The sequence below is a fragment of the Triplophysa rosa genome, linkage group LG19, assembly GCF_024868665.1.
Source record: "Triplophysa rosa linkage group LG19, Trosa_1v2, whole genome shotgun sequence".
NCBI classification, from domain to species: domain Eukaryota; kingdom Metazoa; phylum Chordata; class Actinopteri; order Cypriniformes; family Nemacheilidae; genus Triplophysa; species Triplophysa rosa.
The window spans coordinates 21,020,763-21,039,739 of NC_079908.1; the positions used below are offsets into that span (position 1 = coordinate 21,020,763).

Below are 18,977 nucleotides of genomic sequence, written 5' to 3' on the forward strand. Positions count from 1 at the left end.
GTTGTCACGTGTGATTGCGTGTTTTTCTCTGAATGAAAGCTTATTGGTGGAGCTTTGCACTATATTCAATACATCACGCTCTGAATATGTGAAAGCACATACAAGTTTAACATTTACAGTTTCAACATTTCCAATTGACACCGTGTGATACACACACACACACACATTTATATTTATGAAAGAAACACACTTGAAAATTTTATTCAAGTAAATACAAATTTTGTGTTCACAAAAATCTTATTTTTGAATAATTAAACGACCTAGTTTTTTTTGTCTTGAACATAGCCATAGAAACTGGCTTGGCGATAAAAATGTTTTAGAGTAAACAAAAAAGTTAATGTGATTAATAGTGATTTATTATCTAAGCTCTCATAACGTGTGTCTTTTACCGTTTTAGGGGTTCTACAACGCAAACTGACTCTTTTATATACATAGTTTTTACCTGAACATCAGCCTAGTCCATTAAAATAAAAAAACACACCCTGTGTTCATTTTGTGTTGTTTTGTTTGTGTCATGACTCAAACGTCTGTCGTGTCTCAGTCATGATTCTGCATCATTTCCCTCCTCACAGGAAATAGATGCTGGTGTTTAAATCATACAGACTGGTGCCGTCGGGCACCGGGTGTTTTTCAGCGTGTGTGTTGTAGTGAGTGACTCTCTCTGACGCTGTGATGATTTGCAGATGTGTTTGTGATGTTTCCGTGTGCGTCCTCACAGCTCCTGATCTGTCCACCGGTCACCCGATTCTTTTACGGACGGAGGGAACCCTTCCACAAGCTACTGATTCAAGGAGATTCCGCCGGGAGACTGACGTTGTGGAGCATTCCTGAAACATCTCCCTTACCGCCGCTCTCATCCGCTGAAGGTACAGGACTCAGCACTGCCCCCCAGTGTCCACTCTACTACATGCATACATCGTTTTTCCTCTCTGTGCACTGCGTGCGCACACACACACATCATATATATTCTCTCTCAGAGCTGCAGGTGTCGGCCAGCATCAGTCTCCAGGAGGCCTTTGATAAGCTGACTCCGTCTCCGGCCGGCATCATTGACCAGTTGAGCGTTCTGCCCAGCTCCAATGACCCCATCAAGGTGACGGCCAGCGTGTACATCCCCTCTCAGGGTCGGCTGGTGTGCGGCCGCGAGGACGGAAGCATCATACTGGTTCCTGCCACTCAGACGGCCATCGTTCAGCTCCTGCAGGGAGAACACATGCTGCGCAGAGGTGCTCATGAGAATCAACACAATACCATCTCTCATCTACAGTAGTACGCTTCTTCATGTATTCGTCTGTTTGTGTGCAGGATGGCCTCCTCATCGGACCCTCAGAGGTCACAGACACAAGGTCACGTGTTTGCTGTACCCACATCAGGTGTCTCCGCGCTACGATCAGCGCTCGCTGGTGTCCGGAGGTGTGGACTTCTCTGTCATCATCTGGGACATTTTCACAGGCGAGATGAAGCACATCTTCTGCGTTCACGGGGGAGAAATCACACAGCTGATCGTGCCTCCCGAAAACTGCAGCGTAAGTTTCATGTGTGTCAGAATTCAAATAAACAAGAAGAACTGTGATTAACATACAGCAGGGCCGATTGAGGGTGGGCGGGGCTTAGCCGGCCCGGGGTTCTCTCTGATTGGTCAGATGTGATGGGTCTACAGGTGATTCATTTCCAAATGTTTTGGAGTGTCAGGATTGGATTGAATTCAATTCAAGTGTATCTCTCTATAGCAGTTTTCACAATTTTGCAGAAGTACAGAAACACATTGTGAAACAATGTATTTTAACATAATAATAATATAAAAAGTGCATTCAAATTATTTTAGGGACACGATCTGGTCACATGATACCTGTTCTTTGCACTGATTGATCAATCACAGCCGTTTGTGATTAGTGGAAAGATGTTTTAAAATCTTTTTCTAGAATTTGAATGGGCAGCGGTCCATTTCTCACGTACCAATCCCTGGAATAATACCTTCCTAAAGTTACCGTCTACTAACTGAGATCCACCCCCAGTCAAAAAGTTTAGGGACACTCGAGTGAAATGTTTCTCGTTGTTGAAAAAAAATGCTTAAATGTCTGAAATTAGTTTAGTAGACAAAAATATAATTTTGCAAACAAACATGTTTTTTTCATGACCAAACTAACACTTTATGTAATATAAAAATGTTTTTGACATGGATGACTTTGACCGAATAATGAAGCAAGAGCAGCTAATAAGAGCACAGAATATATGGGAACTCCTTTAATATCATTTACAAAGCATCTCAGGGTGAGACCTCAAGAAGCTGCTTGAGAAAATGACATGAAAACATTTCTGAAAATTCTAGTCAAAAGGTGACTACACTAAAGATACATTTTTTTTTTTGTTTCAACATAATTCCCATAGTTCCTTTTGTTTTATTTCATAATTTTGATGAGTTTATTATTATTCTAAAATATGGGAAAATATGAACACGTAATTGTCCAAAAACTTTTGACCGGTAGTGAACATGAATAAAATATTAATAAATATTTAGCTGTGTTTAGGTTGTGTGATATTCATATAATACACTATATACAGTAGTAAGAAATGATTGTGTAATAGATTTTTATAACCAATTTATATATTTTTAATAATGTTATCATATTAATTCATAATATTAAAAGAATTCTGAATTAAATTTACATCTCTGGAAAGAAATAAGAGACCACTTCTAAGTTTTTATGTGCATTTATTGGCAGAAAATAATAATAATAATAAGTAGGGCTGTCAAACGATTAATAGTGATTAATCGCATCCAGAATAAAAGTTTGTGTTTACATAATATATGTCTGTGTACTGTGCATATTAACGTTGTGTTTATAATCACATGCACATACATGCATATATTTAAGAAAAATATAAAAAAATAATAAACGTTTATATGTAATTTAAGTTATTGGTAAATATAAATAATACATCTCAAAATTTTATTAAATATACTGTATATACATGAATGTATATGTTTTTGTATTTATAAATACAAATTAATATGCACAATACACGGACACATATTATGTAAACACAAACTTTTATTCTTGATGCGATTAATCGCGATTAATTGTTTGACAGCCCTAATAATAATATGAATAATATAATAATAATAACAAAAATGTTTTCAATCCATTATGGGGTAAAATTGTATCTCGGTGCAAAAAGGTTGTAATGCTTGCGGTGCTGAGGGGAGAAGATGAGTTACTATAGTGACAGTGATGTGATGAGCAGGGACGTATCTGGTGTGCTAGTCATGGTCAAGGTTTCTCAGGACAATACATCACGACTCAAGAACATCACCCGTCAACACACACACACACACACACACACACACACACACACACACACACACACACACACACACTCTGAATGTGTTTCCTGCTCTGGTTGACACACACATCACTTTTCTTATTTTCTAGAATGTTTTTAATTTGACTGTGTACTCACCAATCAAATGTTGTCCTCCGCCTCCTTCCATCTTTTACAGATGTGTTGATGCGGTTTCATGACTCACTAACAGAAGTTCTAATCTCTCACTCCCACCTTGGTGACCAATTAGACGGAGACTTTTCATATGAAATGTCAGAGCGAGAGGTTACAATGTCTCCAAAATATAATCAGAAGAGTGGACTCTGCTGTTGTCATGGCAACGCTCCCGTTCTCCCCTTAAGTCATGCTTGACCTTTGCTGTGGGATTTGTTGTATAACACAAACCGCCGGTGACCTTACGTGAAGCGCTCGGCTTTCCCATTTTTTCATTCGGTTCTCCGTGATATCATTTCCAATTTCATTGTTGGAAGGTTTTGACTTTTCGGTTGTTATTTAGCTCGTGTGGACGACGTTGTTGGCATTTCATAATTCGCTGGTAGAAGCTGTCGTGTTCTTTGTGAATAAAGTGAGACAGAATCAATGCAGACAGAATGATATCAGAGCAGATATTTGTGCACTGGAAAGTAATAAATAATGAAATAAATATAGTTGCACATAAAAACTGCACATTTTTGTCTGGAGAGGTTGAATGTGACATCTGTGTTTTTACTTACTGATCTCATTTTGTGGTTTTGCAAGTGTTCACGCTTCTCTCCCATCATATGTGATGTGTACGGTCGTCATTGAGTGTGAAAGTGTAATCATTCTTCTCTCGTTGTGTATTTGTGATTGTGTAGACGCGTGTGCAGCACTGCGTGTGTTCCGTGGCCAGCGATCACTCCGTCGGTCTGCTCAGTCTGAGAGAGAGAAAGTGCATCATGTTGGCCTCCAGGCATCTCTTCCCCATCCAGGTGATCAAATGGAGGCCGTGTGATGATTACCTGGTGGTGGGATGTTCCGATGGATCCGTGTACGTGTGGCAGATGGACACAGGTGAGTCTCAGGGTCAGGGTTCAAGGTCAGCTTCACTTTACAGTTTATTTTGATTAGAAACCGTCTGTCTGTCGCACTGACATCAACCAGCCAGATGATTATTTGATGTGATGATGGTTGTGTGTGATTGTTGTCCCGTCAGAGGACACGACTCTCTGTCTCTGTGTCTCGCTCTGGACCGTTGTGTGATGTGTATGTGTGTGTGTGTGTGTGTGTGTGTGTTTGTCAGGGGCTCTGGACCGTTGTGTGATGGGTATCACAGCGGTGGAGATTCTGAACGCGTGCGATGAGGCCGTACCCGCAGCGCTGGACTCTCTCAACCACCCCGCGGTGAATCTGAAACAGGCCATGACCCGCCGCAGTCTCGCTGCGCTCAAGAACATGGCACAACACAAGCTGCAGACGCTCGCCACGAACCTGCTCGCTGCAGACAACGCTGACAAGGTGTGTGTGTGTGTGTGTGTGAGGGTCACGGTATGTGTGTCTGTCTTTCTCTCTGTCTCTCTTGTTCTCTGTCTTTGATTTCTCTTATCATCTCTTCTGTTGGTCTGTCGACCTTTTTGTTCTAGAATGCGCGCACATACACACACACACACAAGTGTGACACTTGGGGTAATAGGGATGTTCAAATCACTTTTCTGTGTCTTTTGTGTGAGACTGACAGTATAATGATGGAGTAATTTGAATGTGATCTGTGTGTGTCCTTATTGTGCGCATTGGTCTTCTGTACGACAGACGTACACCGCCTGAACTAATTACACATAACCATCAGCAATCAAACACCCTGACTATGGATCTCTGTGTGTGTGTGTGTGTGTGGGGGGGGGGAAGGGTAAACCCTACCGTATGGGGACAAAATGTCCCCACAAAGATGGCAATATCCAAAACCCTCTCCTTGTGGGGACATTTTTTTTGTCCCCATGAGGAAACAAGCTTATAAATCATACAGAATGAACTTTTGTGAAAATGTAAAAGAGCAGACAGTTGTGTGTGATTGTTAGGGTTAGGGGGAGGGAATATGAGATACAGTTTGTACAGTATAAAAACCATACAACCAAACAAAAACCCAACATGCGTGTTTGTGTGTGTGTCTGTGTCTACATTTACATTTAATGTCAATGGTAGTGTCTGTGTGTGTATCAGTTTTTACTTATGAGCATTAATATCAATAACACCAAACATAACAAGCAACATTGTTATTAAAAATAATTATTACAAAATGAAATAAAATTTGTATTAAAATAATCAAATGATACAATCCTGCTCTCATACTTTTTGAGTGTTTTTGTGTTTGTGTCCTTGAGATAATGTAATAAACACACACATGCACACACACACTATCTTTTCACAGCAGATGTGTAAATGTCCTCTAGAGGGCAGTGTGCCTCCATGAGCAGAAATGTCTGTTTGCATGCATGTGTGTGTGTTTGTTCTTTAAATTCTTGTTGATTCTGAATGTTGAGCTTTATCATACAAAAATGACACTTTTCAGGCCCGAGCTTCTTCTTGTGTGTAGTTTGTTTGTTAGTTTCAATGAAGTCACATCACAGGAGTAGAGTGTGTGAGTGTCTGATGTATATCTGTGACGCATGATTGTGCGTGTGGAAATAATTACTGAATCAGGATCAGTCACTGCTAGTGCTCGTCCAATCAGATCGGAGGATGATGTTATGTAAGGCACCCAGGAGTGATATCTGGTTATGCTGACATTAAATACGTCGTGATGCGTGCAGCGTGAGTCTTGAGTCATACGGCGTCTGAATGTTTCCAGAGAGGTCTGATCTGAGATCAGGTGTCCAGTAATGATTCTGAGCTCATCTGATGTGTTAAATATAGTGCAGTGATGCTGCTGACCGAGCAGCAGTGAGAGGATGCTTCAGCGAACTTGACAAACTGTTAATCGTAACTATTGTCTGTTACGTCATGTTTAAAAGTTGAATAAAAACACTCAAAGCTATGATTTAGAGAGTTACTGTAGTGCGTGAAGGACTGGATGGAGTAAATACATTGTGTGTTATGTAGACAAAAGTGTTTTAACATTTAGGTATTACGTCTTGGCTTAAGACTATGTCTTGGTTAAATTAGGATGTTTAAGTGGCTTTTATTAAAATGCCTTCGATAAAAACATCACCGGTGTGCATCTGATATATCATGTGATATAGTTTGTTATACCATGGTCTGTTTGAATACTCGATTCTGATTGGCTGGAACGAAGGTGCACACTTAAATCCTTTAACTCATGGCTAGCTGTGGATTATTCCTTTCATATGTCAGGCCCATTTTCATTTACAACATCTTAAACTTTCATTTTAGTCAGGGTCTAGGATACTTCACCCAAAAATATATATAAAATATATCTGTATAAATGTCTTTGTTCTGATGAACACAGAGAAAGATATTTGGAAGAATGCTTCTAACCAGACAGATTTTCCCCCCATTGACTCCCATAGTAGGAATAATTAATTATTTTATCCTTTTTTTGTTCTGTTGAACACAAAAGAAGACATTTTGAAGAATGTAGGACAACAAACAGTTCTGAGGCACTTTTGACGACCATTGTATTTTTTCCTACTATGGGAGTCAATGGGGGGCAAAGACATTTATACAGATTTGGAACGACTCGAAGGAGAGTAAATGATGACAGAATTTTCATTTTTGGGTGAAGGATCCCTTTAAGCCTTGAAACCGGGCATAAAAGTCCACACTGCAGTTTATAAGAGCCGCTGACATGAGTCATGTTTTCTGAACATGTCTGTGTACATTTGAGAGAGTTGTATTATTAACATTAAGCACGTTAAACCCGTTGTAAGACTTTTCCTGTCTTTGAGTGATGTGTTATTGTGAGTTATTTATGTGTTTTTGTGTGTGTGTTTCATTATCTGTAGTGTATTAAAGTCCTGCTGCACAACATCACAGTTCAGAATAATTTTGAATAGTTTCATTAAGACCATGTGATGATGCCAAACTGATGTGTGTGATGTCAGGTTTTTGTGGATGTGTGTGTTCATGTGATGTGTGCGATATGTTTATCCTTGTGTGTGTGTGGATGTGAAGTGTGTGTGTGTCCAGCAGTAAGCATTGTTTGAAATGGATCGCAGGATTAACATTGAATTAACATTGAAGAACAATGACGAGTCTGCTCATTAAATCCACTGCAGACTGATGAGCTGAAATAAATGCTGGAGGATTTAATGACATCATCACACACATCATCAGAGAAAGTAAGAAATCATGCAGCTGATGATGGAGGAACATTTGATTGATATCCTTCAACGTTCTGATCAGTCCTCTTAACTGAATATTACCTTTAATAAGAAGATTCTGTGACATTGACTAGTGATTTACTAGTAAAAACAACCAATCCAACTGCTAGTCTAACAGACAACAGAAGGACTTTCAGAATTGAATCCAGCCTTGCTTGAAAATAAATGAGAGGTCATTTCTTCGCCAAACGTTCTTTTATCTTCTAGAGTTTAACTGAAGCAACATCATTGCCTCACTCTTCACCAGTGCTCTGAGAGCTGTTTTGCTTTGGATGAATGTCGCGTTTAACTTTTGCTTGTCTTTTCTTTTTGTAGGGTAACCTGCCCAAATACTCTCATAACTCACTGGTTGTTCAGTCCATGAAGACGAACATCACAGATCCAGACATGCACGTGCTGTTTTTCGACGTGGAAGCCGTTATCATTCAGCTGTTGACCGAAGAAGCCCAGCGGCCGAACCCCACGCTCGTATCACCCGAGACGCTGCAGAAGATGCCCGGTGGGGCCGATAAGGGCGGATCCTTCCTGGCCAACAAGATTTTCAAGCAGGTCAGATTCTTCACATCATTGGACTGATTTCACTGTGGTCTTCTTACACCGTCGATAGAAATGTGAGGTTTAATGTTTTTCACGCACGATCTTACCCGTGCAGGTGAAGGAGACCATCAAAGAGAACATCAAAGAGCACCTTCTGGATGAGGACGAGGATGAAGAAGAAGAGCAGCGTCGCCGCGAGGAGAAGTCCAAGTCTCTGAGTTTACTAGAGTATAATCTCACCATGGACACGGCGAAACTCTTCATGTCCTGCCTGCACGCCTGGGGTCTGAACGGAGAACTGGACGAGGTGTGTTTGAACCGCCTGGGCATGCTCAAACCGCACACGCCCATCTCCTTCGGCCTGATCTCCCGCGGCGGTCACATGTCCCTCATGCTGCCCACCTTTAAAGATTCTCTGCTGAGGCGACTGGTGCAGGGATGTGCGGACGGACACAAACTCTCCGTCACCGAGGTCGTGGGTAAGGGCACGTACGGCGTGTCCAGGGCGGTGACCACGCAGCACCTGCTGTCCTTCATCTCGCTGGCCAACACGCTGATGGGCATGACCAACGCCACCTTCATCGGCGAACATATGAAGAAAGCACCCACCAGGTGAGTTCAGAGCACTCGTGAATGATTTTTGTGGGCTCCAAGGGGACAGACGGAGGTTCAGGGTGGGTGCGCGGGCAGTCAGATAGAAAGCATGAAGCGTTTTATCTAGACCCCAGGGGATTTGTGTGTACCCACTGACGGGCGTTGTGTTCCGGGGACGGGTCGAGCGAGTGTTATTGAGCTCACGTACGGAGGTCAGTGTTTGTTTGCCGATCATTGAGCTCGTCCTCATGTGGGAGATTGTATTGTCCAGATAAACTGTCGGGCCCGTGTCAACATGTGAAAGCCATCGATACGCTCCGTCGATGTGTTTGTGTATCATGTTTTGGTTGAAGGAGAACTTCACCGATTTATTTCAAAGTCACAGTTTTACCTTGAAATAATTTTCATGAGTCAACATAATTAGAATTTGAGTTCATCTGTACAATTGTACTGTAGTAATCTACTGTACTTTTACTATCATTGTATTCAAGGGCATAATTTACACTGGGGACAGGGGGGACATGTCCCCCCCACTTAAATCCCGTTCGTGAAAAAATCCTGTTAGTTTCCCCCTCACTTTCAAATTTGTTTGTAATGATTTTTTAACCGCACACCCTCATCGCCACGCAGAAGTACTACTCAACTCAACTATATTTATATAGCGCTTTTTACAATTTTCATTGTTACAAAGCAGCTGTACATGAGACATATTGACTATAAGCAAAACAATTAAAGTTGTACCTGCAAAAACAAGAAAAAGTTGAAAACACAGAAGACAGACATACCCACATACAAAACACTCCACACACAATATGCACACGTACTAACACACATAGACATAGACACACGGACACGCACGCACACACACACAGACAAGTACGCACACACATAGACACACACACACACGCTCAGTGAGAGCACACATTTAAGATAAAGGAGAGAGAAGCACAGGTCAAATATAACAGACTATAAATTCCTATATGCAATATTAATTATGTAAAACTTTAAAATTCTAAAGCAGCCCCCCCGGTCAGGCAAAAACAAAAACAGTATGCAAACGGTGGCGAGGAACCCAAAACTCTAATCGAGAAAAAAAACCCAGGAGAACCCAGGCCAACCAGGGGATTCCAGTTCCCCTCTGGCAAAAGCTGCTGCCTCTGCACAAGCTCCAGAGAGCTTGCACAACAAGGCTAAATAAAATAAATAAACTTACTAATGAGGTAAATTATAGTTTAAGATTATCATTAATAATCTAATAGCATTTGAAGTTTTGTGGTGAAGACATGTCAGGTGACCTCGTCCTTCTTTATCCAGCTCTATCATCTCAGCTCTTGTCAGGTCGCCGCTTCCCATTCTCCGCTCTACCATCAGGTCAGGCCATGAACTGCATCCTGCTCGCTGTGGTAACCTTGGAACAATGAGACAAGACTGGCTGAGAGTAGAGTACTGTTCTGTACTCTTTGATGCAACAAGTACATCAGTTGTGTTTTTGGTTCCGGTTGATCTAACTAATGCAGCCTAAACCCTCTGAAGATTTATATTATGGAAGAGTAGTGTATGCAAGATTAAAAAGATGCGTCTTTAGTCTAGATTTAAACTGACAGAGTGTGTCTGCCTCCCGGACAGTGCAGGGAAGACTATTCCAAAGTTTAGGCGCTAGATAGGAAAAGGATCTACCACCTGCACTTGATTTTGAAATTCTAGGTATTACCAACTGACAGGACGCCTGAGAGCGTAATGCACGTGAAGGACTGTAATACAAAAGGAGTTCATTCAAGTACTGAGGAGCTAAACCATGTAAGGCTTTATAGGTAATAAGCAAGATTTTAAAGTTAACGCGATGCTTTATAGGTAACCAGTGCAAGGTTGACAGAACCGGGCTAATATGTTCATACTTTTTTGTACGTGTAAGAACTCGAGCTGCCGCGTTTTGGACCAATTGGAGTTTTTGTAATAAGCCTGCAGGGCAACCACCTAACAGTGCATTACAGTAATCTAGTCTTGATGTCATGAATGCATGAATTAACTTCTCTGCATCTGAGATTGACAGCATATGACGTAGTTTAGATATATTCTTAAAATGGAAAAACGCAATTTTACAGGTGTTGGCGACGTGGCTCTCAAATGACAGATTACTATCGAATAGAACGCCAAGATTCTTTGCTGACGACGAGGGTTTTATGGAACATCCGTCAATAGTTAAACAGTATTCTTGGTTGTTACTTATAGCAGTTTTCGGTCCAATAAGTAACACTTCCGTTTTGTCCGAGTTCAGTAATAAAAAGTTGTTACTCATCCAGTTTTTTATATCGACTATGCATTCCATTATTCGATGGAACTGCTGTGTTTCATGAGGCTTCGAGGAAATATAAAGTTGAGTATCATCAGCATAACAGTGAAAGCTAACTCCGTGTCGCTTTATTATATCTCCTAGAGGTAGCATGTATAATGCGAAGAGCAGAGGCCCTAAGACTGAGCCCTGTGGTACACCGTACTGGACTTGCGATTTGCGTGACACCTCATTGTTTATTGCTACAAATTGAAAACGGTCGGATAAATAAGATTTAAACCATTTCAAAGCTATTCCCTTAATGCCGACATAATTTTCGAGTCTATGTAGGAGTGTGCTGTGGTCAATGGTATCGAATGCAGCACTAAGGTCTAGCAGCACCAATAACGAGATACAACCTCGGTCAGACGCCAATAGCAGATCATTTGTAACTCTGATCAAAGCAGTCTCTGTACTGTGACATGCTCTAAATCCAGACTGGAATTCTTCATTGATGTCATTCCTTTGGAGGAAGGAGCATAATTGAGTTGAAACTACTTTTTCCAGAACTTTAGATATGAAAGGTAGATTCGATATAGGCCTGTAGTTCCCTAGTTCTCTAGGGTCGAGTTGGGGTTTTTTGACAAGGGGCCTTATAACAGCCACCTTATATGCTTTAGGCACATGTCTTGACAGAAACGTGGGCTTCCCGGTCGTTGTTTAGGTACTTTAAACCTCGTTAAGCATTTTAGAAAGTCATCCGACTCGAGTCCTTCTGACCGCAGATTCAGGTTTACAAGCCATGTTTTCCTCTTGCATTTTCCCCCTTCATGAACATCAACTTTTTCTACACAATAAAAACACCTTTTGGTTTCATGGTTTAATCAATTTAAACGTTCAAAAACAATGCAAAACATAGGTATTGTGAATTTGTGATAGGATTCAAATACAATCCTGTTTGATTGTGTTACTGTACTTATTTAATTCAGCGATGAAAATCTAGAAAGTCGAAACCAGTTTTTGTATTACGCAAATATTTTCGTTGTGATTTTATTTTAGTGGTAACTACTGTAAATGTGATTCCTCGCAAATTCTTCAAGGCGTTTTTTGTCATTCTTTGTAATACCGCAATTTTTACTTCTACCATTATGAATAAGCATTTTTTTAATATAATATATGATTGCTTTTCATATAAGAAAAAAAATTGTGTTACAGTAATGGGGCAGTTTGTTTACATGTCATACAAAAATAATATATTTTAATGCAAAATTTAGTTTCTTTTTTCCTTCTAATGATGATCTGGAAATGTTCTTCATGACTAGTTTCAAGAGATTTAAATTTATTTTCGAGAACTTTCCCTTTTCATCCATGTGAATTAAGACTGTGTGATAGAAACCCATGTTGTCTGAAAGATGCAGAAAAATATCTTTCTGCTCAAAGCTGGACTCCATACAGATACTAAAACTGAATCTGTTTTTTGGCTCTGAGCAACATTTGATTCTAGTTTTTATGAGGCAATTTCACGTTTACGGGCTTCTTTTATATTTATTTTTTAAATTCTCTTCATAGCAGAGCAAGATTAAACAAACAGAAAGAGATCTGTCAATATTCCTCTTAAACACACTCGAGCTAAAACTGACTCATTTAAGGCTCGAAATAAAAAGTATTATTGCTCCTTGTGCACATTTGGACTTTTATTGTATTTTATAACGTGTTCAGAATAGATTTGAAAGCCTTAAACTCAAGATGCTCTTCAGATTGTTCTCATGTTTTGATAACATCACGTCCACATGTGTGTTTTCTGTGGATTTGGTGTTTTAATACATTGTAGTTTTTCCGGTAATAAAACTCTCGCGCACACACACACACCAGTCACTGACATCCTCTCAATTCCTTTCAGCCAACAAAATGTTTTCAGTCTCGCTCAAAACTTTGTAAAAGCCGTTTGAGTTGTGGCCTCTCTCTCTTCTCAAACGCCCGAGCAGATGCAGGATTTAAAGATCTCGGGGAGGTTTCTCTCAGACTTTAATGAGGTCAGACTCTTGTTAGAGTGAATGCGACAGGTGGACGAGAGAATAATGATCACAGGAGGAGACGCTGGAAACTTGATAGAGCATTAGCCAGAAAATAAAGAGACTGAATAGAGATAGAGAGCGAGAGAGAGAGAGAGAGAGAGAGAGAGAGAGAGAGAGACCTTCAGTCTGCAGAGAAGATAACAAGCTGACACGAAGACATCTCCTGAAAGAGAGTTTTAGATGTAGCTAAAAACTGTAAAAAGATATTTTTCATCCTTGTGATTACTTTTTTAACCTTTGGTGAAGTGAACAGAGAAGGGAAGAAGTAGGGCCGTACGATGAATCGTATTTTAATCGTGATAAGGATTTATGCTTCCCACAATTAACTGAGCATAATCGTTGCGATAATAATGTTTTAGAAGCAAGCACAAATCTCCCGATAAGGACGGAAAATCATCACAAAGTTTGTATCTTTTAAACTGTCACTTAAATGAAAAAGCACACAGTTTTTTAATCTGCATTTGTATTATTGTAATACGTTTTCGCAAAACCCACAGACAAACATGAAGGGTGACCAATACTAATGATTTATAAAAAAAACAAGAAATTAAAAATGGAGTAGCAAGGTGTCATTCTGAAGGTCACAAAATGGTGATTTTTTGTGTTTAGACGATTGATTTTGTGCTATAAAATACACTGCTGAAGAAGTTCAATGGCAGCAGATTATAACATATTCATTGGCTGGAAGTGGAATTACAAACCAAAGTTCTGAACTGACAAAATAATCGTGTTTATTAACAGCGATACAAATTTTGAGCAAAATAACTGTGATTATCATTTTACCCGTAACCGTGCAGCCCTAGCAAGAAGTATATTTATTGTCCTGAACTTTTTTTAATCAAAGACGTTTCTCAAAAGTATGCAGGTGCAAATGCAAGTCCAACAAGCGCATGCCATGTATGTACACACATGAAATGTTCATTTGAAATGTTTAACATGTGTTCCTTATGTTAGTGTTGTGTGCCAGTGTGTCTGCTTTTGACATTTCAGCTCGCAATAAAATTAAACTTGCAAAGAGTACACAAACACACGTAGACAGCACTGATTTACAGACAAATACACACATGTTGGGTTTGATTTATGGGTTGGTACTGACACACACACATGCATAAATGCAAAGGATTGTACTGTATACACACGCGCACACACACATTTGTACACTTGTATGCTCCTTTACACACACGGCCATTTGTTCACACGTGTCTGGTCTGAGACACACAGGTTTGTGTCGGTGCTGAATTGTGTGCTGCAGATGTGTGTTAAATATTTGATTTGGTCTTTTGTGTTTTAGGCCCCCAAGACCAGGAACCCCAGAGACTCAGAGAAAGAGCAGCGAACAGACCTCCAGCCCGGCCATGCAGAGCCAGATCAAACAAGGTAACTACAAAGAGAAACTTGCCTTCAAAATAAAGTCCAGGAACATGAACAATTCTGCTCGCACCACAAAACACATGCTGCTTACAAAGTCAAAAGAGTTTAAATGTAAAACCTCAGACACACACGCACGCACGCATGCACGCACACACGCACACAGAGAGAGACACACACGCACACAGACAGAGAGACAGACACACACACACACACACGTCTGGTTTACTATCCCCGTGGGGACAGTCCATAGGCGTAATGAGTTGTATACTGTACAAACTGTATATTCTATCCCCTAACCCAACCCCTAAACCTAAAGATCATAGAACACTTTTTGCATGTTTAGATTTTAAAATAATATTGTTCTGTACACGAGTCCCCATGTGTTGGTGTGTATTCAGGTTTAGGTACCCACCGGGATATAAAAACATGAACGCACACACGCACACAGAGACAACACACACACAGAGAGAGACACAGCACACACACACAACCACACACAGAGAGAGACAGACACACACACCCACACAGAAGAGACACACACACACACACACACACACACAACAACACACACAGAACACACAGAGACATACACACACACACACACACACACACACACAAGAGAGAGACACAGACACACACACACACACACACACACACACACACACAGAGAGAGACACACACAGACACACACACACATTACTGTTTCGTCCAATATATGAAATACTATGTTTTCTGGTTCTAATTTTGTCTTTGTTTCGTAAAGTGTAACTTTGTCAATAGTACGAATCAGAAGTTCAGGGGTGTCACAAGATCCTGCTATTGTCAATAACCATGGTATTAAAAACCACTATTATCGATATTGTGTTAATTTGACACACATGAAAATATCCTAATTAATTCACCAGCCATTTAAAGTTTTGCCTTTAGAGCCACAATGGTTATAAATCAATATACTCGAATTGTAGTTTGATCTGTTAGCCAAAAAAGGAGAAAATACAAATAAACTAAATTGAAGATGAATTTGACTGATAGCATTATTTGTTCTTAAATAATTTTTTAAAATATTGTGATAATATGACATGATAATGATAATATGACATAATATGATAATTTGGCTATGATAACCATGAACTGAAAATCATATATTGTGACAGTCCTCGTCTTAGATGTTCATTATGATTCTTTTTTATTTATTTAATCATTTGCAGTTTATTTTAACGATTCATTTTAAAGAACCAGTTCATAAGAGTCAATTAATCGTGTTCTTTGTGTTATTTCACATCGTTCTGTCTTTCTCTCTTGTTTCATTCAGTTCAGACTGTGAACACAATTTTTTGTCCAGTTCTCTTCTCTGGGTCACGCTGTCTGTTAAAGCATTTTAGCAACACACACACACACGCACACGCACACACACGCACACGCACACACACACACACACACTTCCACAGCACGTGCCCTAATTTGTAGGCCGTCCCGAGCAGCCATTGTTCAGTCACAATAGAGACAGACTGTGAATAATCGCTTGTGTTCAGCAACACGCCGCACGCCTGCTCGTCCCCATTGAGACGGGACGTGTGTGTGTCGCTCTTCGGCTCTCTGTGCGCAGGAGGGCCCGCAGCATCTCTTTCACATGCTAACCGCTCTTTCAGCGCTCGGAGAAACATCAGCCCTCCGTGTCCGACATTCTGACACGCGCCTGTCCGATGAATTCTCACGCTGAACGAGATGGAAAAAATATAGTGAAAGAAGCCGTGCACTTTTATCTCCGAGAGAGAGAATATTGATCTCACACTTCTCTTAAGGTTTGTAGATGTAATGAAAGTTATTCAGCGTGCGCTGCGTGTTTTCCCCCTCCTCGTTTCCTCTTATTGATCCGGACGGGTTTGTGAAACTGCGCTCAGGTTGTTATTAAGTGTTATTTAATGGAGTCGTTCTTTAAATCGGGCGTGCAGATAAAAGGCGAGCACGTGCCGTCGTCTGTTAAAGGCAGATCGAGGGATTTAGAGAAACAAACGGCTGAATTTAGGAGCAGATTTAACTCGCGAGACGAACAGAGGAGGTGCAGAGGATTCTAGTCGAGGAAGAGTGTCATAGAAACATTTGTGAAGTTCTGCAGTTTGAAATGTGTTTTTATTTCAAGTAAAAAAATCAATCTGTATGCTAGTGAACCTCTGAAGGTTGACCAAATGTTCACTTTCAAAAGGTTTAAAAAGTTTTTCTTTTGCTTTAGAGCGGCAAAAGTCCTTGAAAAATAATGAGAAAAAGTTGACTCTATTTTAAAAAAGTGTTGCTGCTGATGGAACTTTACCAGAGCTGTTTTATGAATTAAATTCAAATGTAAACTTTCTTCATGACAGGTGCAGCGACTCGCTGTCTTTATGTGTGCATGCATGGCTTTGCTCTGCTCTCTCTCTCTCTCTCTCTCTCTCTCTCTTTTAGTGAGGATGGAGCTCTTTCCCTCAGATATTTATGGGATTGAAGTTTGTGTTACACACTCAATGGATTTGTCTTTTAACACCTACGTTTTCCAATAGCTGAGGATTTTTCTATCACTTTTCACAAGAGAAAAATGTCAGAACTTTCCGGGTCATGTGATGTTTTTCAGCGAAATATATTTATGTTGTTGTTTATGATAATTCGCGATTTGGAATCGTTCGTGTTTAATATGAATATGTATGAAAGTCAAAATGAATCTAATTGGATAAATGCAGAAATGTACACTCTTAAAAATAAAGGTGCATAAAAGGTTGTCCACAGCGATGCGATAGAAGAACAATTATTGGTTCCACAAAGAAGCATTCAGTCAAAAGCTCTTTAAAGAACCATCGCTTTCTTACCTTTCTTTACCTTTATTACCATTTCAGATGTTAAAGCTTCTTTATGGAACCAAAAGACTCTTCTATGGCATCAAAGAACCTTTTAAAGCACCTTTTTTAAAGAGTTTATATATACAGGTGCTGGTCATATAATTAGAATATCATCAAAAAGTTGATTTATTTCACTAATTCCATTCAAAAAGTGAAACTTGTATATTATATTCATTCATTACACACAGACTGATATATTTCAAATGTTTATTTCTTTTAATTTGATGATTATAACTGACAGCTAATGAAAATCCCAAATTCAGTATCTCAGAAAATTAGAATATTACTTAAGACCAATACAAAGAAAGGATTTTTAGAAATCTAAAAGTATATGAAAAGTATATGAATCAATATAATATACAAGTTTCACTTTTTGAATGGAATTAGTGAAATATATCAACTTTTTGATGCTATTCTAATTATATGACCAGCACCTGTATATATTAGTGCTGTCAATCGATTTAAAAATTAATCTAATTAATCACACATTTTTTCTGTGATTAATCACGATTAATCGCACATAACATTAATGTTTTAAAATATACTTTTACAATCTAATAATTTCACATTTACTCTTCAAATCAATGTAGAAACAACATATTTCTTTAACAGCATCATTTTATGAACGAAAGCCAATTCTGATATTAGTACTGTTATCGATGTCTCTATTAAATGTATTATTTTTTATTTATTTTAATATTAATTATAGCCATTCAAAAGTACAATTGAGAGCTATCGTGTGTAATAGGTAGGAAATATACAGAAATTGAATAGAAGTTCTCAAACACAAAGACAGTCTTTAAAGCTAAATTGTCAATTAAATACAGAAGAATTCTCATTAAAGCTACCAAACACATTGAATTCCTCTTTTCTTTTGTTCTTTGATGAACATTAGTGACAGGAGTCACAGCAGTAGGTCTTTACATTCATTTAAGATTTTATTTAACACGGTGAAGTCTGTGTTTACGAAAATGCTAGACAAAACAGGCTTTCTGTCATAGTTTTGTTATTACAGAAAGAGAAGTTAATACTGGTGCTGTGCTGTCTGACAGAGATTGACTGACGCAGCCCGTGACTGTACACACCAGACTGGATTGCGCTTTGCCGCGTCCCACAGCTAGAAGCTGTCTGTCTTCACTGAACAAAGCGACTGTTTCAAGTGGTTTAAAAGCCTGTACACAAATAACAGCGTGATTATATAATGTAACTTAGACAAAGCATGACACAACAAATGGATGCTGCGTTAATTGCGCTAAATATTTTTAACTCGTTAATCTGGAAAAAAAACACACGCATGCGTTAACACATTAACATTGACAGCCCTAATATATAAATATATAGATATAAACGTTGGTTCATGTTAAATGTTATATGAGTAATCTTAAGATCTTAGTGTAAAATGTGAAGAATTTACTGAAGAATTTCATGTTTGTCTTCATGTCGTTACACATATTGTTGGTTTGGTTGTTGAATGAATCATATCTTCTTAGTTCACCTCTAATGTTCACCTACTAAAATTGATCCTGAATACCATACAGATTAAAAACAGAGAAGGATTATTAATGATTGATAAGACTGTTGAATTTCACTCCTCCTTTACAAACACAAAAACTGTACAAATAAA

At 39.3% G+C, this 18,977-nt stretch overlaps 1 protein-coding gene across 3 annotated transcripts in view; it reads left to right on the forward strand.

Moving 5' to 3' along the window:
* The window catches only part of LOC130570156 (WD repeat-containing protein 7), a 59,217-nt gene that overhangs the window by 6,450 nt on the left and 33,790 nt on the right, over nucleotides 1–18,977 (forward strand). For all 3 annotated transcript variants that reach the window (XM_057360319.1, XM_057360320.1, XM_057360321.1), the window contains exons 10-17: nucleotides 719–866; nucleotides 978–1,226; nucleotides 1,306–1,526; nucleotides 4,182–4,377; nucleotides 4,607–4,821; nucleotides 7,956–8,189; nucleotides 8,293–8,789; nucleotides 14,407–14,492. In XM_057360319.1, the coding sequence (XP_057216302.1) occupies nucleotides 719–866; nucleotides 978–1,226; nucleotides 1,306–1,526; nucleotides 4,182–4,377; nucleotides 4,607–4,821; nucleotides 7,956–8,189; nucleotides 8,293–8,789; nucleotides 14,407–14,492 (1,846 nt within the window). The remainder of the gene's footprint in view (nucleotides 1–718; nucleotides 867–977; nucleotides 1,227–1,305; nucleotides 1,527–4,181; nucleotides 4,378–4,606; nucleotides 4,822–7,955; nucleotides 8,190–8,292; nucleotides 8,790–14,406; nucleotides 14,493–18,977) is intronic.